This window comes from Notamacropus eugenii, chromosome 1 (assembly GCF_028372415.1).
Source record: "Notamacropus eugenii isolate mMacEug1 chromosome 1, mMacEug1.pri_v2, whole genome shotgun sequence".
NCBI classification, from domain to species: domain Eukaryota; kingdom Metazoa; phylum Chordata; class Mammalia; order Diprotodontia; family Macropodidae; genus Notamacropus; species Notamacropus eugenii.
In genome coordinates, this window is record NC_092872.1 from 581,990,204 (window position 1) to 582,015,863 (window position 25,660).

At 36.1% G+C, this 25,660-nt stretch overlaps 1 protein-coding gene across 12 annotated transcripts in view; it reads left to right on the forward strand.

The window, feature by feature from the left end:
- Window positions 1-25,660, forward strand: part of PLCB4 (phospholipase C beta 4) — a 482,923-nt gene that overhangs the window by 269,339 nt on the left and 187,924 nt on the right. For 11 of the 12 annotated variants that reach the window (XM_072634439.1, XM_072634436.1, XM_072634435.1 and 8 more), the window contains one exon: window positions 22,556-22,654. In XM_072634439.1, coding sequence (XP_072490540.1) covers window positions 22,571-22,654 — 84 coding nt within the window. In that variant the 5' untranslated portion in view covers window positions 22,556-22,570. Of the gene's footprint in view, window positions 1-17,038; window positions 20,981-22,555; window positions 22,655-25,660 lie in introns of those variants that run through there. The other variant, XM_072634444.1, reaches the window with a different exon arrangement.

Consider the following 25,660-nt stretch of genomic DNA (forward strand, 5'->3'; position numbering starts at 1 on the left):
AGAGGAGGTAGGCAGGAATACTAATATTTTCATGTAACATCAAAGGATTTTAGAGTTGGACGAGACCCTAACAACCATCTAGTCTGACTGCTTCATTGAAGCAGATTATATGAACTACGTCTTTGAGACAATTTAACATTTGATGAAAAAGTTACCCATACTGTGTGGAATCTTGTGGCACAGATCAAAAGGAGGGTACTTGGCCTTTCCCCCTCTAATCTATATTCCCTATAGCTAGGGTCATCCATTTGGAGCTGGATCTCAACAGGACTTCAAAGATCATCCAGTTCAACCCCCTCATTTTAGAAATCGGGAAATAGGCTTAGTGAGCTTGAATGACTTGCCCAAAAATCACACAGGAATTAGGCAGCAAAGCTGGGATTCCAACCTTGTTATTCTCTAGTTCCGAACTTGTATTTGCAAGTGAACCTGACCTTGGTATCCCATTTTTAAATGAATTAAACTGACAGTCTCCCCAGAAGGGCAACAGACACTAGATAGTTGTTTCTGTTCTTAACAAGGAATCCATTCAGGTCTTCACCTTGGGATCAAGACAACCAATCACTTTCCTCCCTCCTTCCTTTTCTCCTCTGAAGAAAATTTTGCAGAATACATTGTTTTGTAAAGATAAAGATTCTTGCAGAATACGTTTGTTTTATAACAATAATAAAAACAACAATTGATAGTGATATCTTTATTAGCGTATACTTATTTTCCACTCCCTAATAATTTATTGACCAGTGACACTTTGTATAGGCAGAGGGAGAGAAATAATTCAGGAGTTAGTGAGGCAATTAGGAAAGATAATGTCTAGCATCTCCCACTACCTAAAGGATTAAAGTGTGGGAACGTAATGTTTAGTTTTGAGGATAGGAAAAACAAGTGAGGAAAATAAGGTGACTGAGCCTGATAAGAAAACTGGAAGGAAGGAAACTGCAGCTTAAACACATACATCTGTGTTTCCGTTTTTCTTTCTCCCTGAAAAGAATGAAAACTACTGCAAATTGAACTCTGCAAGTTAGCATTTATGTATTTCTGACAAAAGACATATGAACTATGTTTTAAAATTTGGAGCAAATACATCCTGTGATTTGGCAGTCAAATGAAGAAAAATAATTTGGAGAAGCTTTACCCTTTAAAGAGAATTCAGTTTTATTAAATATCTCAGATCACAATATGTACTTTTAGCAGATTTTTGAGACAGGTAATATTTTATAACATTGACTTAAGTTATTTTACTGGGCAGAGAAAAAGTTAACAAAAGGAGAGGTTATTTTTTTTTCTTTCTTATTCTGTAAAATATTATTTAAAAAAAATTATTGCCATTGCTTTGAGAGTACTGACTGTCCTTTGCTTCTATGCCAGATAATATCTACCTGCTTCCAGACAGGTCCAGATAAACATTATAACCTTTCCTTGAATGTGAAAAGAAAACCTAGGAAGACAGAACATAATCCACCTGGCATCTATCAAGATAATCCTAGCCTTCACCTGCCCTACGGGTGAAAGTATCATGTGACAGTGTGGATTATGAAACTAAATAGATCTACTGCCTCTTCTTTTGATTTTAATGTTTATATTAATTAACAATTTGCAAAGTATGAATTCAGTGCGTCAACAAAGTACCTCATCCCAGGCCATTTATCTGTCTTGAGTCCATTACCAGATGACAGTTTCAACAAAAACTGAAATTGGTAGGTACACTGCCTCATAGTATTACAGTGTCTTTGAAGTCAATCTCTATTAACTGATAGCTAGTTTTCCCTTGTTTTAGAAATATGAGCTGCAGTTCTCAATTCCACTGCTTATCAGCTTTTGAAAATGCTTGTAATATTCTGAGCAAGTTAACATTGAGTCATGCTAAAACTTTAATAAATGTTGTCCTGCACTAATATGCCAGGCTCATAAGGGATTTCAACATTCTCAGATAGATTTTAGTATTATAGTGGTGACCTTTCCATAAAACCATAATAAAACCATATTTTGATATAGGATACAGAAGAGACAGGAATTTCCTTGACTATGAATATACATGATTTGTCTTTGCATTTCAGATTTTATCTCACATGTGATTTCTTCAAATCTCTGTGTGTAGTTTTGTTTGAGTTTTGAAACAATAATTTCAGGCATTTAAAGTTGCAAATAGGCCTGTAATTTTCAAATATATCTGTTCATTTACACAAGGTTCATTTAAACCTTCCTTAAATGCCTAGCGATTTACTTGTGATAATACTGTTTATACTAAAAATAGAAATAATAAAAGTAGAAATTTTCATCCCAAAGGAATTTCAGAAATACCATCCTGGGGGTGGAATGTAGCAGCTGTTTAGCAGTTCTCTCTGACAATTTGTGACCAGAGTTGGTTAAGAATGCCTTATCCAGTAGGAAAACAGAATGAATATCAAGAAAGCAAAGTATAATTCCCCAAAAAGAATTTTTCACTAATCTTGGAAATTTACTTTCTGTGCTTCCTCACATCCTGTGCCTATCATAATGCTGAACATAGGATAGGCACTTAATAAATATTTATTTAATTGAATTGAAACCTAAGACAAAAATGACCTAAACGGGAAACCATTTATCTGTCCCTATTTAGAAACAAAAATCACTTCCTAAGTCAAGGCAGTCTATCAAGTTGCACTAGAAACTGTGTTCAGTGCTGCTTTTTGCAGTCATTATTGGTTATCAATTCTTTCTGATTCAGGGAATCACTAATACCACAAATCAGAGGAAATAATGAATGCTGAAGAAAATAAACTGTGCTTTTTGGTTGGCTCCAAAACTGTTTTTTTAATGCAAAATTGGCTCCCCCCTCCCCCAGTAACAAGATAACTACCATTAATTCACTATTTACACTTTGAATTCCAATCCATAATCCTGTTATATAGTATGATTGGAAATACTTTTGAGTGCATACTGAAACGATAGGTCTTTTAGACTTCCACCAAACAGGAGAATTAGTAAATGATCGGGTAAAGTAAAAGTTAGCTCTAAGACCCAGTGTGACAGAATTGTAATCACAAAGCCCTTTGCTTGTAACTCTGATGTACTTATCATGAATTATTTTGTATCACATTTATGAAGCACATTCTCAGTTTTATGAGGGTGACTATCATCTTAGGTTCTTCTTTGGAGCCACCCTTCTAAATATAGAATTCACAGTTATCCATTGCTATGTTTGCCATTAATAGTGAACCAGAGATAATTAGCTCGAGTAAGAATAGTAGCTCCAAAATATCCTCACTCTCCTCTATTAACTTGGGGTTCATTCTTCCACAAATATATGGGAAGTGTAAGTACAAAACCAGAAAATAATGGTAGTAAGACTCATATGTAGAGAATACATATGGCTACAGGAAAACATGCATATCTTCAGTACTGCATCCACTCCCCATATGGAATCTTTGTAGATGCCACTTGAATGCTACAGCTAGTTGTTCCTTAACCCCCCAGTTACTTTTCTTCTTTCCTTCCTTCCAGGATCCATGTTTCCTGGAGTTCCTCCCTAGAGTTACTACCTGTCTGTATGCATGTGTAGAAAGTGTGTTTCTCTACTAGAAAGCCTGCACCTGACTGGACTCATTCATACTAACAAACTTCTTAACTTCTGAAGGTAGAGTTTATTACTGAATGACTAGAAATCATACCTGATGGGAAGGACAGCGGAGAAATTCTTCTCCATACCCTTGCTGCCTTCCAGTTGATAACAGTGACATTTCACAAAGGTTCTCCCAATCTGGGTTATCTTGAACTGAACTCATCTTCTAACTGTTCAGCAGTATGGCCAATATTTTCTTGGTCAATAAGATTTCCTATCTAACTCAGATAACTAGTGGAACAGACTTAGAGTTGCCTTTCCTATTTCCAGTTGGCTATGTAGTCACTATGGAGAGTAGGATAATGAATTAATTAGGAATAGAATGTTTGCCTAGGTGCTATGAGGACCCAGTTTAGAGTAGCTATGTGGATTTGTAAAGGGCCTACTTAACATGGTTTCGTGATTTCCTTTCCTTTTGATCAATAACACATAATTTCAAGTAAAGGTGATGTGGTAGGAGTAATTCAGGGTTGGGCTTAGCAAGGCATGATTAGCTATAGGACAAGAAGGCAAACGAATTGAGGATGGATGATAGTGTAGAGTTGAGCTGGTTCAGCAAAGAGTGGATATGAGACTGGGAGGAGAGTAGGTAGTGTTGAGGAGATAGCTAAAGGGGGAAAAAAACTGAAACATGGAGGGAATGGAAATTACAACGAAGAAAAATATAGACTTAGGCATTGTAAGTCATAGAGAATGATGGAGTAATAATAGATATGACCAAATAAAAGAATTTCAGAGTTCATGATCATGAAAGTGAAACACAAGGCTTATGAAGGGATTAAGGGTGTGACCGCTTCTGTGTGTAGCTGAGGTGGAGTGGAGGAAGAGCTCATGAGAGTTGAATGTATTGAAGAGCTGGGAAGTAAGGGCATTTGTGGGGTACTGATCTATAAATGACCTAGTATGAGGATTAGAGTTGGGGTACACAGAAATTTTGAGAGCCAAGTACTGAATTTAGAGAAGAAGGAAAGGCAAGTGCTGTAGGGATTAAGAGATTATAACCACCTGGATTTAAAATGCATGGTAAATTTGCATATCATGAACCTTAGTGAAGAATTTCCTTAGTAAAGGTGGTCAGGAGAGGGTCTGGAAGTGACAGTGAATAGCAAGGGAATATTCTGATTCTCCCATCACAACCAGAGGATGAGATAAATTTTAACTGGTACTGGAAAGGGTAATCAAGGAAAGTAGCATCACTGAGAGTCAGCCATGTCTCAATGAAAGATCTCAAAATCTCAAATCTGAAAGTCTCAATCTCAAAAGAAGATGGAAGGGGGTGAGAGGAGGCTTAAGATGAAAATATGTTAATATTTTAGATATAGTATAGATTAGATACAGAGGATATAGTAAATCTGCATCCATTGACAGATCTGGACAGTAGGACATTGGTCTGAGGCAGGTAGAGTGTGTTAGGTTGAAATATATAGGCCTGAGAGAGAACCAGGTCATGGAGTGGGGGTGGGAAAAGGGGTTTCGATATCAACGTTTTAATATTATCCAGAGATCAGCATCCCTGGAATTATGTGAGTGTGTAAGTGAATGTGGGAGGCAGTTAAGGGAACCATTGAGAAGTAATTCCTGGCAGAATATCAGTGATTGGAGAAAAATTCATTGAGGGAGGCATGAGATTAGATTGTTTGGGGTCCCCCACCCTTAATTTTCAGCCTCCTGGAAGGTGAAGAATTGTCCTGTGAAACACAAGGAGACCCACCTTACAGCAAGTAGAAACAGGGGTAGGTATAGAATCCCAATAATGAGACCTGGATGTCTTGCTTGTCCTGAAGAAGGCCCTGTAGGAGCAGAAGATGGAAGAAGTCATGTTTGAAAGGCAGCAGAGTGCTGGTGAAGGTCCTGAGGCAGGGCCTTACTAGCATGAGAATTAAGCAGTGCCCGTGCCCCCCCCCCCCCCCAACTTACGGTGTAAGGATGCTCTGAGAAGTCAAGAGGAGAACAGGGGTAGTCCTCACCCTCTATGCATCACTCCCAGCCCTCTATTAGTAGCCTTGGCTCATGACTTCATGGCAGGAAGCAGGCAGGAATGCTGAGGGTATTCATTAAAATTAAAGTATGTTAGAAGATCAAAAATGAGTAACTGGAAACTTAATCATATGACTAAAAGTGGTCTTAGCTTCCTCTGAATTTTATAGCATTTATTATGTCATGAAAATAACATTTATACAGGGTATTCGAAAAATCCTAGTGGTTTTAACTTTTAAAACTTAAAATAGCTGTTAAAGTTTAAAACAGCCCTAAGACTTTTTATAGTCTTTTATTTGGGGCATTTGCTTATATGTATCATCTCTCACTAGACTAGAAATTCCTAGAATCTGGAATTACATTTCATTTATAATTAATAGGCATTTTATTCCCATAAGGCATGGCATAATACCAAGGAAAATGTGTATACCTATTCTGTATAAAAGCATAATGCTTTACATAGAGTAGTACTCAATAAACATGTTGATTGAATAGATGTGATAAACTACATTAGGGCATAGCAAGTTTATTTCTATAAAGAGAAATGAATACTTAATGAAATTATCCAAACAATTCAGCGTCACCCAAAAAAAAACCAACCCCCACATTTTTGCCTCAACTTAACTTTTTGAGATCAGAAAGAAAGTTTGGTTTCTAGTCTAGTTATTTGGAGAAGTTCTTTAGAATTGGAAACAGTGGACAGAGGGTGCAAAGTGAGATTGAAGTTTGATGTAAAAGGGAAATGCCCAAGCAGTAAGAGCTGCCCAGAAGTGAATATGCTCCCTTAAAAGGCAGAAAACTGATACTCAGTACCAATTACTCAATTTTGATCTTTCAGTGTGCTTTAATTTTACTGAGTACTCAGCACTCCTGTCTGCTTCCTTCCATGGAGCCATGAGCCAATGTCACCTATAACAGAGGGCAGGGGTGATAGATACATGGAAGGTGAGGAGCAGCTCCACCCCTTATTGACTTCTCCCTTCCTCAAGTTGTTTAAGTAAATGCTGGATGACTGATGGTTGGGGATGTTGTATTGGGTATTCCTGTTCGTATGTACTTTGGACTTTGTGGCTTTTGTGATCCTGTCCAACTCTGAGATTTTGTGCTTCTGTTACTCTTTTTACTTTGCTTTTGTAGGCATTTCGGAAAATTGATGGATTCTCTTTACAGCTTTGAATGCATTTAGTTTAATGTTGAACATCAAATTTATCTTTGTAATTGAGCAATCTTTCTGCCCACATATTATGTTCAGGCATTTAAGGTGATGCCCCTCAAAAAGCAGAAACATACCTCAATTATAAGCTGTCCTCCATTTAAAGCTTTAAGGAACTGTAATTAAATTTATTAGAAGTCCTGATTCTATGAAATTAGATTTTTATACTCAAAGTCTGGTTTAGTCAGTCAAAAATAAAATATAGTTAACTCATTATTCAAGTAATTGTCCTCATGGAGGCCCAATTTCTTCTCCATTACTGCCACCTGAGGAGCTGATGTCCAGTGTGACAGAATCATAATCAAAAATAAGTATTCAAGTTGTTCATTTCATTACTGGCTTCGCTTGAGTTACAATGAAGATAGACACACTCATTTTTTTAAACAATTAAAAGTCCGCTTTCCCCAGAAGTGGGAGGATATACATACATATCTGTATGTATATGTAAGGAGAGATATTATATAATGAAACAAATCAAGTAGATACATATAGTAATTTTGATATAATATACTTTATACTCCCATTTATAACCATAGAATTTCAGATTTGGAAGGGACTTCACATGTTATCCAGTCCAATCCCTATATCTGAAGCAGTGATCCCCTTAATAACAAAGTCAGCAACTGATCCTCCAAGCTTTTCTCCCAAGACTTCCAGGGAGGGGCAACTAATTTTCTCCCAAAACTGTCCATTCCATTTTTGAACAATGTCAGTTATAAAAGATTTTCTTTTCTCTGTTTGAGGCCTAATTTCCACTTGTTATTTCTGCTTCTAAGTCAACCAAAACAAAAATAATCCTTCTACATGTTAACCCTTTCAATACTTAAAGAGGACTACCATGCTCCTCCCCACCTTGCATTTAACAGGATTACATAAATAAAGCTGAAAGGGACCCTGGAGACCATCTAGTCCAACCTTCTCATTTTTCCTTTTCCTTAGCTGAACATCACTACTTCCTTAAATCAATAATAATATGTTTGCTCCCCTCTTTGTGTTGTCAGGGTCTTTGCTAAAATGTGATGCCCTAAGATGAAGCACATTTCTTCAGATTTGGTCTGATGGCTTTGTCTCCCTCATCTTTTGCACTAGGTTTTGGTTGATGCTACTTGAGGTCATCCTAGCTTTTAAGGTGACCATGTCACATTGTTCCCTCCTCTTGAGCTTACATCCCATTGCCTGCCACATCTCTCCTATCCTTTAGTGTTTTAGCAATTGATTTTTTTAAACTCAAGTAAAATATTTTACTTTTTTCTCTAATTAAATTTCATCTTTAGATGTGGGCAGCCATCCTAGCCTATCAGTGAACATAGGAGCCAGTCTTCCAAGTTTCATGTCATCTTGAAATTTTATTGTTTATAACTTCATCCAAAATAATAATATTGAATATAATATTGAATATATTAAATAATATTGAAAATAATATTGAATATAATAATATTGAACAGAGCTTGTGCACGAACAGGGCTTTGCTTACTCCAACAGAATCTCCCTGCAGGGAGACACTGCAATGACAATGATAATTAGTATTTCTATCTTGCTGTAAGATTTTCAAAGTGATTTACAAATATCAATCTCATTTGATCCTTACAGTAACCTTGAGACAGAGGTGCTATTATTATCATCCCCATTTTACAGATGAGAAAACTGAGGCAGGTAGAGATTAAATGACTTTTCAAATGTCATGGAATTAGTAAGTTTCAGAAACTGTTTATGAATTTAACTTTTCCTGACTCCAAGTCTAGAGCTGTATCCACTGCATCACTTAGCTATTCTTTGGGTCCAATGATTCAGATAATACTAAATTGAGCCAACCTACTATCACCAAGCCCTGCAACTCTTACTTGTTTCCCAAAGGGCATTTAGCACATCTGAGACACAAGATTAAATCCAATTTGAACAATTGACATTGTTCAAAAATGGAATGGACAGTTTTGGGAGAAAATTAGTTCCCTCTCCCTGGAAGTCTTGGGAGAAAAGCTTGGAGGATCAGTTGCTAACTTTGTTATTAAGGAGATCACTACTTCAGATATAGGGATTGGACTAGATAACATGTGAGGTTCCTTCCAAATCTGAAATTCTATGGTTATAAATGGGAATATAAAGTGTATTATATCAAAATTACTATATATACTTACTTGATTTGTTTCATTATGTAATATCCCTCCTTACATATGTATACAGATATGTATGTATATCCTCCCTCTTCTGGGGAAACTGGACTTTTAATATTTGGGTTTCATAGGTTCCTAGATTATCACAAGGCTCTAGACCAGTCCCTTAACTTTAGAGATAAGAAGTACTAAAACCCAGAGACTTTGAAAATGACTTGCCCAAAGGCACACAAGCAATTACTAGCAGAGTAAAGGGTCATTCTTCATTTTTTAAACACGTGCATTTTTCCCATCTCCTTTTCTTTTGTACCCTGCAACAGTAATGGAGTTCCAGGATCAGAATAAGAATTATTTCCCCTGATAATTAGCAGTATGATGTGTAAAGTAACTCATTTCTGATTGAAATTAAACAACACGTTTAAGTACTCATTGGAATGAGTAACTTTAAAAATTATGCTTCACTTCTCATTGTATGTATTGCCAAATATTTTATTCAGTTTAAGCACTAAAACCAGAGTAGAGAGTTGCACCAATTATTTTTTTTTTATATCTTTGTTTTTTACATCACCTAGATTTTCCCCTGAATCCTCTTTCCTCCATCTTAGAGACCTAACTGTGCCTTATAACTTTTTTTGGTAGAGAAAAAAAGAAAATTAATCAGGAAAATAGTGTCTACATTTAAAAAGAAACCTAACATTGTATTCAGGGTTCCACACCCATTGACCCCACTTACATCTGCAAAGGAGTGCAGTTAGGTGTCTTCTCATACTTCTTCATTAGGGATAAGCTTCATTTTCATCTTCATTCATTCATCTTCAGATGTTCTCTGGTTCTTTTCATTTATATTGATGCCATTATGTATATTGTTTTCTTAACTCTCCTTACCTAACTTTGCATTAGTTCATGTAAATATACATTTTCTCTGTATTCATCATGTTGTTTCTTGCAGCACAATAATAGGATTCCATTACATTCACATACCATAGTTTATTTACCCATCGCCATATCCATAGTGATCTATTTTTTTCCCATTTCTTTGACAGTTCACAGAAGTGCTCATGTAGTTTTGTGATACTGTTTTACAAGGAAAAAAGCAGAAAAAGTATTTGTACTGGGTATTTTTTTAAAGTGGAGAGCCTAATTTTAGGTATATCTGCTTGTAAAAGTGTATGACAATGGTAGTGTCCATATCCCTTTTATCACTGAGTCACAATGAGGCAGTCAAATAATTTTTTAATACACATATCTAAAGTGTACAGTGTCAAAGTAGCTTAAATGTTTTCTAAAGAGAAATTAAACTATTCCTCATGGTCAAAAGGCACATCCTTATTTTCCTTGACTAGTTTTTTTTGGGGGGGCCTGTTTATCTTAAAAATAGAGCATAACTTAGAGAGTAACTTTTGAAAAGTCTCACAGCACAGTAACCTTTATGCTGCAGGAGTGAATAGGAATGAGTTTTCATTTCTCCTGGAGCCAATTTTTTTTGGTCTTCTAATGAGGATGCTGTCCTGATCATCATCTGACAAGTCCTTCAAATTCTCTCTTGTCTCTTCCTGAAACTTGCCCCTCAAGAAAGAAAATAATTGATTGCAGACACAAGGACTGGAACAATTTTTAGGACTTCTTACTAGAGTTTTAGGCTATGGTCAATTCATGAGGAAATAGAAAGCTTCTCCAACTTAAAGAGACAGGGGATTTAATTAAAGAATTTCAATTTTCATTGCTTCTTTTGCCAGCCTGCATTTTTACCTGCTTAGACCCCTCAGATAAGAAGTTTGAGGCATTCGCCAAAATAAAATTAGACATAAACTCTTGGGACTGACTGCACATTCAACTGTGTGACCTTTTCTATCCTTTCTAGTGCCTCTGGGTCTTGTTAGTGTGAGGAATGCTTCTCAGGGCCTGTATAAGCTATGGGAACAAATGCATTTTAAAATAATCCAGTAAAAGCACACGTTATGAAAGAGACAATTATGTGAATGCATTCTCTGTAACAAGAATTGGGTAAGCGTTCAGAATCTGAGGACTCTTCTTTGATATTGCATAGATGTTTTAGATTTTCCCTGTCAGTTATTCCACAATATACAATGGGGACTCATTGTTTTTGTGTTGATTAATAGAATGAATATAACTTGATTTAAAAAAGAAAACATTCTGATTTCAAAAAGAATCTGTATGGTTGATTTTGTTGATGAACTTTTATTTTCAACCCATATAAACATACAGCTAGTTAACTTAGCCCACTTTGTTTAGACACTAGACCATACTTTAGTTTGGTCCATCCATCCATGCCATCTTACCATCTTACATCCTCAGCTAATTCACACTTTCCTCAATTTCTTTGTCACTCCTTCCCTGTATGTGTGTGTTTTATGTGTGTATATGTGTTAGACTCTAAGCTTCATTACCATTTTAATATAAGTTTGAGGCTACTTGCCCTAAGAACCCTATACGTGCATGGGGAGAGTCCTCCCATGATTTGAGTATTCGTAACAAGTTTTTATCATTATGCATACTCATGAAATATCCTTTTCCTATAATCTGATTGATGGTACTGGTTGATAGTCATTGAGAAGCATAATATTGATGGCTCATGAGGAAACCTTTAGGTTTATCCTATAGAACCCTAGGAAGAGTAAGGAATGACCCTGATGTGAGCATGAGTTCTCTGTTGGGAATGTGAGTCCAGAGGAGGAGGTACACTACTAAAAAGATTTTTTAAAGGGAGTTAAATGGACAAGATTTTTCTTCTTTTTCTTTCTGTAGATCTGCATTGCTTTCTAGTTTATAGAATGTGAAGAGGAGAAAAGGTCAGAGTGGTGATTATTATTTTTTTGTTTGATTTTAAAGGTGCTTAACATAGACTTGTGCAGCTAGATGATGCAGTGGATAGAGGACCAGGCCTGGAGTCAGGAAGACTCATCTTCCTGAGTTCAAATTTGGCCTCAGACACTTAATATAGGTGTAACCATGGGTGAATCACTTCACTCTGTTTGCCTCAGTTTCTTCATTTGTTAAATGAGTCGAAGAAGGAGATGACAAATCACTCCAGTATCTTTGCCAAGGAAACCCCAAGTGGGGTTACAAAGAATCAGACAAGACTGAAATGACTAAACAAACATGGAAAGAAAAACCCCAAGTCCAAAAAATAAAAACTCTTTAAGTTCCATATAATTTTTCCTTAGTATTCACCTTTTACCAAACCAGTTTCTGCCCTCTGTTTCATACACAAAAGGAGTCAGAAAAAAATTATCTAAGGATGAAAGAGGGTTTTCAGTCCTTTTTCTTTGGCTTAGAGGTTATTGAGAACCATACGCCACCCCTGATGTATCTGTTTTATCCATGTAAACTGAATTTGTTCTAAATCCTTTTTTACCTCAGAACCCAAGCTTCAGTGTCTAATTTTCTCCTGATATGGTTAGGAATTAGGTTCCAGAGGGCCTAGTATTTTCCTTGAACTGATTCTTTCTACCCTTGTGTAAGATACGTCAAGATATCCAAGAAGTTTATTTACATGGCAGCTTTGAAGGTTTTTAAATACAGGAATCATGATTAAATTGAAGGGTTTGTATGTATTTAAAATTCTTAATAAGAATGTTAGTTTTTAAAATAAGGAGTACGTGAAGCCCTTGAAATGATCCCCACCACTGCTTACCAGCTGTTTTCATTATGTCCATAAGTACCTTCTCTGATTTGTTCGGCTGTCTCTACCCAAACAAACTAAGTTTAAACTTAAGGCGTTTTCCAGAGAGATTATTCAGATACACACAGAAAAATATTCAGATTATTGAGGCAAAATAAGGACTAAAAATAGCTGACTCTAGGACAAGTCTGATTCATTTTGGCTACATTTTGAGGATGCTGTCAGCCCAAACATGGGCAAATGTTGTATAGGGCAGGTTGAAAGGGGTCCAGGATTGGAAGCTGGGGGAAAGGAAATGTATAAAAGTTAGAACAGTATACAAGCTTAGAGGTCACTTATTAGGGATCATCTATATAAAAAGAGGGTATATGGTTATTGTAAATGCCAGGTGTGAGGCTGAGGTTGGAAGTCAGACTAGAACGTCAAACTGGAATATGTGTCAAAGTTTAGAGCAGGTTATTAACTTTTTGTGTCTTAGATTTCTTTGGCAGTGAGGGAAAGCCTATGGAACTCTTCTTAGAATAAGGTTTTTAAATGGATAGAGCAAGATACGTAGGATTACAAAGGAAAACAATTATATTGGCATAGAGTTATTTTAAAAAGGTATTTTAAAAGACATATCATGGAATGTAGGTTAGGAACTTCCGGTTTAGAGCTTGTGTAAGTGAGCCTACTTTAGCCTTCAGAGAATGATCTGGGTAGAAGATGAAAGAGGAGATGAGTTCAGGTGGATAAACACAGGCCAGGGTCATGCTGGGAATGAGGCAATAAACAGGAGGAAAAACTGGGATGGCTTCAGAATAATATTGATAACAATAATTGCTTTTATAAAAATGTTCATGACAATCTCATTAGGTTAGCAGTGCAATCATTTATTTATGTTGATTTTTTATTACTCATTTTAAAGGTGAGGAAGGAAGCATAGTTTGAATGCTTTAGTGATACTCCTGTGGTGACAAAAGTAGTAAGTGGTAGTCAAGCCCAGGTCTTTAAATTCCCAGGGGTAGCACTCTTTATGCTGCTTCAGTGTAACAGCAAGCACCCCAGCGTACACAGGAAGGTCTACTAAACAGGTTCTTAGATCTGCTTTTCTAAAAGGAAAGTCATCTTTGAAGGGTCAACAATCTTCTTTAATTGCATTCACCAATAGACAAAATATGAGCAGAGAAATAAAGACAAATAGATGTGACTTCCAACTGTGTGATCATAAGCAATATATACATCACAGATCAACAGACAGATCAAACTGTCTGACCATTACATACATACATAGTTACCAGAGAGAGAAACATGAACATCTGGGTTTTCAAAGCCAGGGGGCTCCTTAATGGCTATCCAGAGTGTCAGCTGGCCAAATGAACACTTCTGATGAGTAAGCACCAAAGTAAAACCTCACCTCAGACTATTTATACACTTTTTGGAGTCAGAAGGTACGACCTTCTTACCCAGTGCCTCAATAGAAATTAACATAAGGTATTGAGCCTATTAATGTGCAGGGAAGATCTTTAACTTTTCCCCTCACCCACTATTAACCTTACACTAGCATTACACCCAGGCAGTGGGATCTCAGGATCAGGAGGAGGTGGATGGGTCTACAAAGCAGTACAATCAGGGTACAGCTCTTGGTCTTAGGAATAGGACTGTCCACCCTCTGCCTTGTCCTTTATGCCTTGCTGCCTTGATCTTTTAAGAGTTTGGCAGCTCTGTAGTAGTAAGACAGGTGCTGCCAAATGCAGCAGAGGATTAAGTCACAACTAATTTTAGGCATCGATTTAGAGCCTAAAAGGACCTTAAAGATCATCTCTCCTAACCCCCTAATTTAATGAACAAAGAAAGTGGAGTTAATTGACTTTTCTAAAGTTCCAAATATGAAATTTGAACACACATCCCATGACTTGTAGTCCTCATACTTAATAAATTTAATTAACTTAATATCTTCTCTTCATCCCTTTCTGTTTTGATCTTTAGATGTAATCCGTTGTCTGAATGCTTATTGTTTTCTAATTTATTCTGTCCTTTCTTACTCCTATCAGAGACCAAAAATTGAAACTAACAGCCAGAGTTTAATATTATGAGTACTTAAGTAGGGGTTAGTTCTAAGAAGAAAAAGCCTCAAGTAGCTAATGTCAGTAATAGCAGTGTCCAAACCACTGCATATATTGGGGAAGATACAACAAAAGACTGAGCAGCAGCAGTTTGGGGTCTACACAGCAACTCAAATAGAGCACTTTAAAATGTACAAAGCACTTTGCAAGCATTATTTCATTCAAAACTCATAGAAACATTGGGAGGTTTGTCCTAAAGGTATTATTGTCCCTACCTTGAAGCTGAGGAAATTTAAGCTCAGGGAAGTTAAGAGTGACCAGAGGCCCTGGTCACACAGCTAATAAATACTTGAGGCAGGATTTGAATGCAGGAGGACTTCCTTTTGCCAAATTTAGCACTCTAGATGCAATACATCATCCTGGGTCATCAGATTTATAATCAATCAGTCAGTCATTTAGTTGGTGAGTTTTTTATTGAGTACCTATGTGCCAGACTCTGTATTAAATACTGGGGATACCAAGAGAGGGGGAAAAATCCCCCTCTTGTTCAAAGGATCACCATCTTTATAAAACAGTTTTACTGTAACATTTTTGTCAATATAATTTTAATTAAAATTAAAGGTTTTCATGTAAAGTTTGCTTTGGAAGTTAGCTTCAAAATATGTTGCAAATAAAAAGTATATTATGTCTTCATTTTATTCTCATTAGTTTTGTGTTTCTCTAAATTGTAGAAAATTATCAACTGGTCATCTAAACAACATAACAAATTTTTTCATCACAGAAGACTATAGGTTTGTTGGGTTTTAGTGTTTTGTGTCAAACTGAATCATGTATCGCTCTAATTCTTTTTAAAAATAGAGTACATTGGCAGTTATTGGATTAACATTTGAGTTATAATCAGTTCATTTGCTATAATAAACAAGTATTGTGTACTTTCAAATGAATATAAGGTTTTTCAAAATGCCTCATGAAAAGAAAGAAAAAATCATATAGCTTTAAGCCATGGTCTTCTTGATCTTTCGGAACCTAGAGTTAGAAAAATCTGGGTTCAAATCACCCCTTCTGACTCTTGCTAGTAATAGGACTTTGTGCAAATCACTTGACCTTTCTGAGGTGTTTCCTTGCCTGTCAAATAGAGGATGAGTGTTGTTGAAAATTTTAAGAAATAATTTATGTAAACCACTTTATGAGTATTAAAATGCTTTATAAATCTCAGTTGTAAGGATTAGTATAAATACCAGTTTTTGAAGAGACATATTTACAGATTTTTTGTATACTTTCCCTTTTATATGCTTTAAAAAAGAGATCATTTAATGAATTCATGAAAATGAATCTATTTTTAGCAGTTATGTAGAATTACCATTAATGACATTATATGTCAGTGTCAAATTAACTTTATACTTGAACTAAATTCACTCACTCAAAAAGATCTAGGTGGTCTTGTGAGGACAGTTGATCTACTCTTAGAGATGTAAAAATGGTTTATTTAAAGTCAAAAGATGAAGAGAATAAAATGTTCTTATAAAATTGACTACTTTTTTTAGACTGTGGAAAATTTGTTGTATCTATTCTTGAAAATAACCTTGGATAGGTTCATTGGATAGTGTCATTTTAGATAACTTGTACCATGAATGGAATTTGTATGGCTGGAGAAAGGGAAAAGCATCAGTTAACTTCTTACTAGAATTTTTTTCTGGTTTGAGGACAGTACTCAAATAAAAGCTGAATTTCAGAATATTCTGCTGTAAATTTGTATACAAATTCTGCTTATACATTACATCTAGAAGATGTGACTATATGGAGGAAAATTATTTTCCCCCAGATTCAATCATTAATCAGAAAAAAACAGAGAAAAACTGATGTAAAGATTCTCTTCAGTTCCAGTCTTTTCATCAGGAATGCTTGAAAGTCTTTATTTCATTATTTTTTCCCAAAACTGATTATATTCAGTTTTGCTAGGTTGGTTATTCTTGATTGTAATCCTAGCTACTTTGCCTTTCAGAATATCGTATTCCAAGCCCTCCACTCTTTTAACATGTTAACTGCTAAATCTTATATGATCCTGACTGTGGCTCCATGATATTTGAATTATTTCTTTCTGGCCATTTGCAGTGTTTTCTCTTTGACCTGAGAATTTGGAATCTGGAATTTGGCTATAATATCCTAGGAGTTTGAACTTTGGGATCTCTTTCAGGAGTTGATCAGTAGATCCTTTCAATTTCTATTTTCCCTCTGAGTTTAATATATCAGGGAAATTTTCTTTTATAATTCTTTGAATAGATTCCTTTTTATCATGACTTTAAATTACATCTTTTTTATCTATTTTCCAGGTCATTTTTTTCCAGTGAGATACTTCATATTTTCTTCCATTTTTGTGACTTAATTTTATTATTTCTTAATATCTCATGAAATCATTAGCTTCCACTTGGCCAATTTAATTTTTAAGGACTTATTTTCTTCCATTAGATTTTGTAACTTTTTCCATTTGGTCTATTCTGGCTTTTAAAGTACTTTAGTGAATTTTTGTGCCTCTTTTACCACTTGGCCAATTCTGTTTTTCTGTCTTAAGTTTTCTTGACTTTGAACTTTATGTTACAATTTGACTCTGCTCAACTTGGGGTGGGGAGGACCTGTCACAAGCTTCAGGATTTTTCATGTGTTTTTTTTCAGAGCTAGTTCTAGGGGTCTACAAATTTTTAATTCTTCCAAGGTGATATGACCCAGAAAGAGGTGTAGTCATTGTTCTACTGGTTTGTGCTCTGGTCTTCACCCAGAATGGGACCCTGCCTTCCCAAAGCCACAAGTGCTAATGCCCTAGTCCTGCTTTGGAACTGTGACTAAGGCCCCTATTCCTTTGTGACTGACTACACTCTGGAACTGCACCCCAGAGCTGCTTGTGGGCAATAGAATTGCCAAGCAGCACCAGGCTCTTACCCAGTGCCACCAGAGTCCCTTCTAATCTCTTTCTGACCAGTTTTCCAATCCCTTTGTCATTTCTGGGCTGAGAGATCCAAAGCTGCTGTTGCACGTGTGGCTATCACCTCTAAGGACCACAGCTAGAACTGCTACATCCTGAGTTCCAGACCAGCTCTCACCTTGATGCCACAGACCTCTTGTGCTAATAATCTAAATTGTCTTAGATTGAAAAGAAGAAAAAAAAAGCCTCTTTGTTGGCTATACCACTCAAGAATTCTATTTAAGGCATTATTCTGAAGTTGTTTAGAGGGGAATGTTGGGTTGCTGCTTCTGCTCCACCATATTGCGATAAGGAAGTTTGGAAAAGTGGAGAAAGAATGGAGTCCCATCAGATGGTTTCAGTCTGGGGGACTGTGTAATCTAGGAGAAGAGATGAGATTGCAGTTTATTCATGACCTTTGGATAGTCTTTAATACTTTAAGAAGGTATATGATGTTGTAAGACACTTATCTCAAACTCTTCAAAGGGACTGTACCATGGAGAAAGAAGTAGGAATTGCTAGTAGATGTTTCTACTGCAGTTCTCCCAATCTCTTTGCTTCCTTTTCTACCTCAGCAACTCTCTAGGATGTGAAGTAGTCTCTGCATTTGAAACTGCTTTGATGAGAGTACTTAACTCAAGGGAATCCAAATTACAACAGAATACCTACTTCTTGCTCCTAACACTTTAAAGGTCCCAACTCTTTGCCCCAGAGAGTGGGTAGAAGTGTGTCCACAAACAAGAGGAGACCTTTATTCTGGGTCTCCTCTGTTCTGTCTACTTCACCCAGATGTATTGGTGGGTATTTTGGTAATTAAGTCTTTTGTGAGCCCAACTTGGGGAAAGCTACCAAGTTTGAATAGGAATAGAAGAGGCAAGTGTACCATTGTTTTTTATAGATTGAAGTATTCAGATTGTATTATACAACACTGGTTTGAACATCCCTTTTATTAACTTTTCATCCTTCCACTTCACCCTCACTCCTAAATTTTCCCTCTCTTTTATTATCCTACTAAAATGCTTTGGTTTTGGTTATCATTTTAGAAGGCTTGTCTCTCTGGATGGATCTATGTCATTATGACTGTAAAACAGAGAATTCCTGGACATATCTCTTATATGCTTTTCCTCTGCCCACTGAGCTATCTTTGGTATAATAAATTTTATTCAGCAAAAGTCAAATCTATAATCCACTTTGGTTGCATAAGGCTTTAGAAACAATAAGACTATTTAAAAACTCATTGGCCTCTTTCCATTAAATACTTCAGGTGTTTACGCTGGAAAAGGTTCATGGATATATATCCATCCTTTGTCTTTTTAACATTCCCTTCACTGATTGTATTGTTTTCCCCTCTACAGTAGAGGTTATTAACTATTTTTGTTTCATGAACTCCTTTGGCAGTCTAGCGTAGCCTGTCCAGGCCTTCTCTCTCTTTGGATCCTTTTGACTGAGTCCAAGCTTTACAGACGTTAAGGATATTTGTTCTGTGAAGTTTAGATTAAGTCAAAGGGCCACACTTGAAGACCTAGAGGGCCACATGTGGCCTTAAGACCACAGGTTCCCTACCCCTACCATGCCCTATCTGAAAAGACTGTTTTTAAAATTGAAGGACAGGTTAAATTTTAGATAGAGGCTAGTGAAAATATGCAAACAATTTTTTCCCCTTTCAAGTTCACACATTTCCCTAGAAATCTATCCACTAAGCTCTTGGGGTGATCTGTGGGCCTGAGGTCAAGAACCTCTGCAATCCCTCTTCTTTAGGCCATTTTGAATGGGATAGTGACACTCTATCAGGGCAAGAAGATGCAGGAGGCGATTGATACCTTTCAGTATCTGAGATCAGACTTGAGGAAATAGTACTTTGCAAACAGGTTATACTGGTGCAATAGATTAAAAAAATAAAAAGCAAACAAAAACTAATGCTGGCTAGCTGTGGTTGAATTTTTAAGTTTTTGTGAAAAGAAATGTCTTTTTAAAATCATGTTCTGGGGCAATTTGGTGTAGTGGATAGAAAACCAGCCCTGGGGTCAGAAGGACCTGAGTTCAAATATAACCTGAGACATTTGACACTAACCTAGCAAGTCACTTAACACGATTGCCTGCCAAAAAAAAAAATAATAATAATCTTCCAGGAAGGATGGCAGGAAAGCATATTTTAAAAGAAAATAACTTGTTTACCATTTTATTTTATTCTCAAGTCACTCATTTGGGGCGTAGTATCTAAACTCATTTTGTTCTAAGTTTTAAATTAGTCTTTAGAGTTAGCTGCCCAGGATCACACAGGCAGCAGATATTTGAACCTACATTCTCTGACTTTAAATCCAGTGCTTTTTTTCCCTATTATACCATACCACTTCCAAATATAGGGTTAGATTGGCCTCTCTCCACAGGGCAGGCCATTAAACAGATTCTCCTCATGCCAATCTCCTAACAAGTTCCCATGATAGCAAGCCACTCATTTTGTTCCTCGCCAAACTCATATCTCTTCAGCTCAGACTCATGATTCTGAAAAATCCAGATTCTTTCCCAGTCCACTGGGCAAGTGTTTTTGATCTTGCTTTAAATTTATCATAAGGTCCCAAGATTTGCAGAGCTATATGTTCATAGTTTATAATCCCCCTTCATACTTGTCTTCTGGACTTAACTGTTGTAGTAGAAAAAAAATATCCTTTGGTGAAAATCAGAATGTAGGTGTGGATCCCAAGTCTGACATTAATATTCTGGGCTTATGTGTCTTTATCTGTATTTTTTTTTAATAGAAAGGTTGCAGGTCATGGTAGTCATACCTGTAAGTTTCTACTACCAGTGAAGGCCAAATGTGAGAGGTATTTTTGAACTATGATATTCTGAGCCGCAGTGGGCTAAACTCATTGAATGTCCTCACTAAGTCCTCCAATATGTATGGAAGATTTGCAGGGGATGGAATAGGTTGCCTAAGGAGGGGCAAACAAGCCCCAGTCAGAAACAAAGCAATTATCCTGCAAGCAAATGACAGGCAGGCAGGGAGACCCAGTTTTGCCCTCCCACCCTGATAGATAGATAGATGATAGATAGATCAAATCAAATAAATGAAGGGGCTGTATTACATGATGTCTAAGGTTCCTTCTAGCCGTAAATCTAGGAAGCACCATTAATTTATGCCCACTTTGGATAGCCTCTCCACATTAATCCATTTCCCACGGTACGTGGCACAAATTAAGCACTTAATAAATGTTTGTTGAATGATCCAATCTTCATTTTCTTTCTCTGCATTTGGAACAAAAGTATTACAGTTCTTCACATAAACAGATCACCCTGATAAAATTCCAAGTTTATGCTGTGAGCACATGTGAATAAAATAGCTGATAGCTTGAGGGTTTAAGGGAGAGCAGTGGACACAGTGTACTTCTGCTGTATGTCCTGTGATTGAAATAGGCTTGCTGAGGACCATTGGAATACAGGTAAGGACTTACTTAACTCACCCTCATGGCTTACTCTGCTACTCAACATGATTTTTCATATGTATGTGTGTGTTTGTGTGTGTGTGTGTGTGTGTGTGTGTGTATACAGACCCTCTCTTGTCACTCCTTCTGAAAAGAAAATGAAAGTTGAAAAGGGGGTAGTTGATTTAGGAGAGAAGATAATTCTGCTGAGGGACTCTGGTAGGTGTGGAACATAAAATCCAGGACGTAGTCTTTTCAGCTCCATGAGGATCTACGACAGTTTTTCATTACTCTCTGTATTCCTGGGACCTAGCCTAGTGCTTTCACTTAGTAAAGATTCTTAGTAAGTATCTGTTGAATTGAATTGATAAATCATTGTTTCCTTGTCATCAGCAGTCCAATGGAAATGGAAGGCATCTTTTCCTTTCTCAAAGTTCCATTTGATGTCAGAGCTTTTGTACCTGTGGATAGTCATTCTGGCTGTAGATCAATCCATAACACATTTCTGTCCCAATGTGATTGTTTTCCGGTCCATTTTACTATACAGAATACATAAATTCAATGAATCTGCAAAGAGAAACCATGTACTGTCTCAATCTTAGGTCCAAGGATTTTTTTTTTTCTCTGTGAATTAACCTAGAAGAGGCAGCTGGTGCTCAGTGCACGATGCGTTGTTCCTGGAGCCAGGAAGATTCAAGTTCAACATATGAGTCTGACCTAGAGAAAGTCACTTAACTTCTGTTTGTCTCAGATACCTGGACTATAAAATGAGGATAATGGTAGCATCTACTTCACAGATTTATGAGGATCATGCCATAGTAATTATAAAATGCATAGCCCAGTTCCTGACAGTTAATGAACGCTATATAACATATTTTATATATTGTGAATATGTATTTTTTTCCTTCCCCCACCCCAAAGAAAATCTCTGCCTCCTTCCACACTTTCAATCAAGGTGAATCATCCATGTGCCATTCAGTAGAAAGCTTCTATAGATTCCCAACAGTGTTAATTCATGGAGTGTTACGGTGGTGACTACTGCAGCCTTCACTCTTGCTTTCTTGTTGTTAGGTTGTTTCAGTCATGTCTGACTCTTCATGACCCCGTTTTGGGGTTTTATTGGCAGTTACTAGAATAGTTTGCCACTTTCTTTCCCTACTTTTTTTTTTGCAGATAAGGAACTGAGCACACATGGTTAAGTGACTTTCCCAGGGTCACACAGCTAATAATTTGAGCTTGTGACGATGAGTCTTCCTGACGCTAAATCTAGTACTTTATCCACTGCACCACCTATTAGGTTTTTTAAAGGGATGAAGCAGTAATGTTATTTATAGCAAGAATTCCCTCCTTCACAGAGCAACAATTACAGTAGTGAAGAAGGTATCTTTAAAACATTTCTGTAGCATTGTTATTGTATAGTTTACATCATTTGTAGGTTTTTTTTTACAATGTTGTTTGTCTATGGTGGGAGAATAGAGGTTTACACAAGTATACTGTTAACACAAGCTTACAAAAAATGTAAATGAAAGTAATAAGCATCATTTGATCTTTTTATTTTTGTTAACTTACTAATTAGCAATTCTTTTTTTTCAGGTTTTGGTGATAAAAATGGCCAAACCATATGAATTTAACTGGCAGAAGCCAGTTTCCTCATTTATGCAGGAAGGAGCCATTTTTGACAGATATGAAGAGGTAAAGAGATTTGTTACTAATGTTTTCTCTTAAATGTTTTTCCCCAATATATTTTTATTTAATTAAATATTTCTCAGTTACATGTAAAGATTTCAATATTTGTTTTTTTTTAAATTTTGACTTCCAAATTCTCTCCCTCTCACCTCCCCTCCCCCTTCCATGAGAAGGTAAGCAATTTCATATAGATCATACATGTGAAGTCTTCCAAAAAATTTCTATAGTAGCCATGTTGCAAAAACAAGAACAAGAAAAAATAAAGTAAAAAAAGGATGCTTCAATCTGCATTCAGATTCTCAGTTCTTTCTCTGGAGGAAGATAAGAGTTTTCAGCATAACTCCTCCAGAATTATCTTGGATGGTTGTATTGATTAGAATAGTTCATAGTTGATCATCATGCAGTATTTCTGTTACTATGTAGAATGTTGTCCTGGTTCTGCTCGCTTACTTTGCATTAATTTGAGTAAGTCTGCCAGGTTTTTCTGAACTTATATTACTCATCATTTCTTTTTTAAATTAAGAAAAATATTATTTATCTATTTTTAGCTTTGTTTTCTTTTTAAATTTTGAATTCCAAATTCTCTCTCAGGCCCTTAGGTATCTACTGAGAAGGCAAGCCACATGATATCAATTATACATGTGAAATCAGGCAAAACATATTTCCATATTAACCATGTTTTTTAAAAAAGCAAAAAAATAAAGTGAAAAAGTTATGCTTCAATTTGCATTAGAGTTTATCAGTTCTCTCTCCAGAAATGGATAGCATTTTTTTCATCACTAGTCTTTTGGAATCTTCTTGGATAATTGTCTTGATCAGAGTAGCCAACTCTTTCACAGTTGATCATCATCACAACGTGGCTGTCACTGAGCACAGTGATCTCCTGGAGCTTCTCATTTCACTTTGCATCAGTTCATGTAGGTCTTGTCATGTTTTTCTGAAACCATTCCCTGCTTCATTTCTCATGGTAAAAGAATACTCCATCACAATCATATGCCAAAACTTGCTCAGCCATTCCCCATTTGATGAACATCTCCTCAGTTTCTAATTTTTGTCACCACACAAAGAGCTGTTTGAATATATTGTGTGTATGTGTGTGTATATGTGTGTCTGTATGTGTGTGTGTGTGTGTGTGTGTATATACACACACACGTCTATATAATTTTCCTTTTTCCTGATCTCTTTGAGATACAGACCTCGTAGTCATGTTTTCGAGTCGAAAATATGCAGAATTTTATAGCTCTTTGGACATAGTTCCAAATTGTTCTCCAGATTGGTTTGACCAGTTCACTATTCCACCAGCAAACATTAGTTAACCTATTTTTCTCTCATGCCCTCCAGCATTTGTCATTTCTTGTAGGTGTGAGGTGGTAACTCAAAGTTGTTCTAATTTGCCTTTCTGTAATAAATAGAAATATATCATATCACTCTAAATAGTTTTGATTTTTTTCCTTTGAAAACTGCCTGTTTACATTCTTTGCCATTTATCAGTTGGGGGCTAGCTCTTATTTTTATAAGTATATATTTTTATATATATTTTATATTATATATATTATAAGTATATATTTCATATATATAATATATATTATATATATTTATATATTATAAGTATATATTTTTATAAGTATATATTTGAGAAATGAGGCCTTTATCAGAGAAACTTGATGCAAAAATTTCAATATTACTCCATTGTCCATGGTACTGTTAAGCATAATGTAGTTTCTCTGATTATCCCCTTTAATTAAGTTTGTTTTTGCTATTTTCTTTCTCCAACATAATGATCAGTACTCCTCATTTTTGTTGTCATCATTATTCAGCCGAAACATATTAGTTCCTGCTCTAGTCCTTTATTTTAACTCTGCATATGTTTTTCTGTTTCAAGTCTATGTCTTGTAAACACCATATTGTTAAATTTTGATATCTGATCCAGTCTGCTTATCCATTTCTGTTTGATGGGCAAATTCATCCCATTCACATTCTCACTTATTATTACTATGTATTTCCCTCCATTCTATTTTCTTCTGTTCCTTCTCTGTCTTTTTCCTATCCCTTCTCAAAAGTCAGTTTTGCTTCTAACTGCCTCCCTTATTCTGTCCTGTCTTTTATCATCTCCCCCTTTTCTCTTATCCCCTTCCTCTCCTATTTCCCTATTGGGTAAATTGCATTTACATACACAACTGAGTGTTTATATATCTTCTTCCCTCTTTGAACCAATTCCAAAGAGAGTGAAGTTCAAATATTATCTGCCACCTCCTCATTTTCCCTTCCATTTTGAAGTTCTTCCTTATGAACCTCTTCTGTATGAGAAAAATTACCCCATTCTGCCTCTCCCTTTTGCCTTCTCCCAGTTTCATTTTTTTTATAGAGATAAACATAAAGGACTCACACATTCATGACCTCTGTCTATGTAGACTCTCTTTAACTGGCCTACTAATGATTAAGTTCTTAAGAGTTACATAAATCATTTTCCCATATGAGAATATAAACACTAAAGTTTAACTTTATTTGAAACCCTTATGATTTTTTTCATGTTTATCTTTTTATGTTCCCTTAGTCTTGTTTGAATGTTAAATTTTATATAATTCTGTTGTTTTCATCAGGAATGCTTAACAGTCCTCTTCTTCGTTAAATATTTATTTTTCCCCCGAAAGACTCTTCTCAGTTTTGTTAAGTATACAATTGTAGTTTTTTTGCCTTCAAGAATATCGTTTTCCAAGCCCTCCAGCCTTTCAACATGGTAGTTGCTAAATATTGTATGATCCCAGCTGCAGGTCCATATTTGAATTGTTTCTTTCTGGCTTCTTGTAATATTTTCTCCTTGTCCTGGGAACTCTGAAATTTGGTTATAATATTCTTGGGAGTTTTCATTTTGGGGATCTGTTTCAGGAGATGATCAGTAGTTATTTTCAGTTTCTGTTTTACCCTCTGGGTCTAAGATATTGGGGCAATTTTCCTTGATGATTTCTTGAATTATGACATCTTTCTTTGATCATGACTTTCATGTAGTCCAAT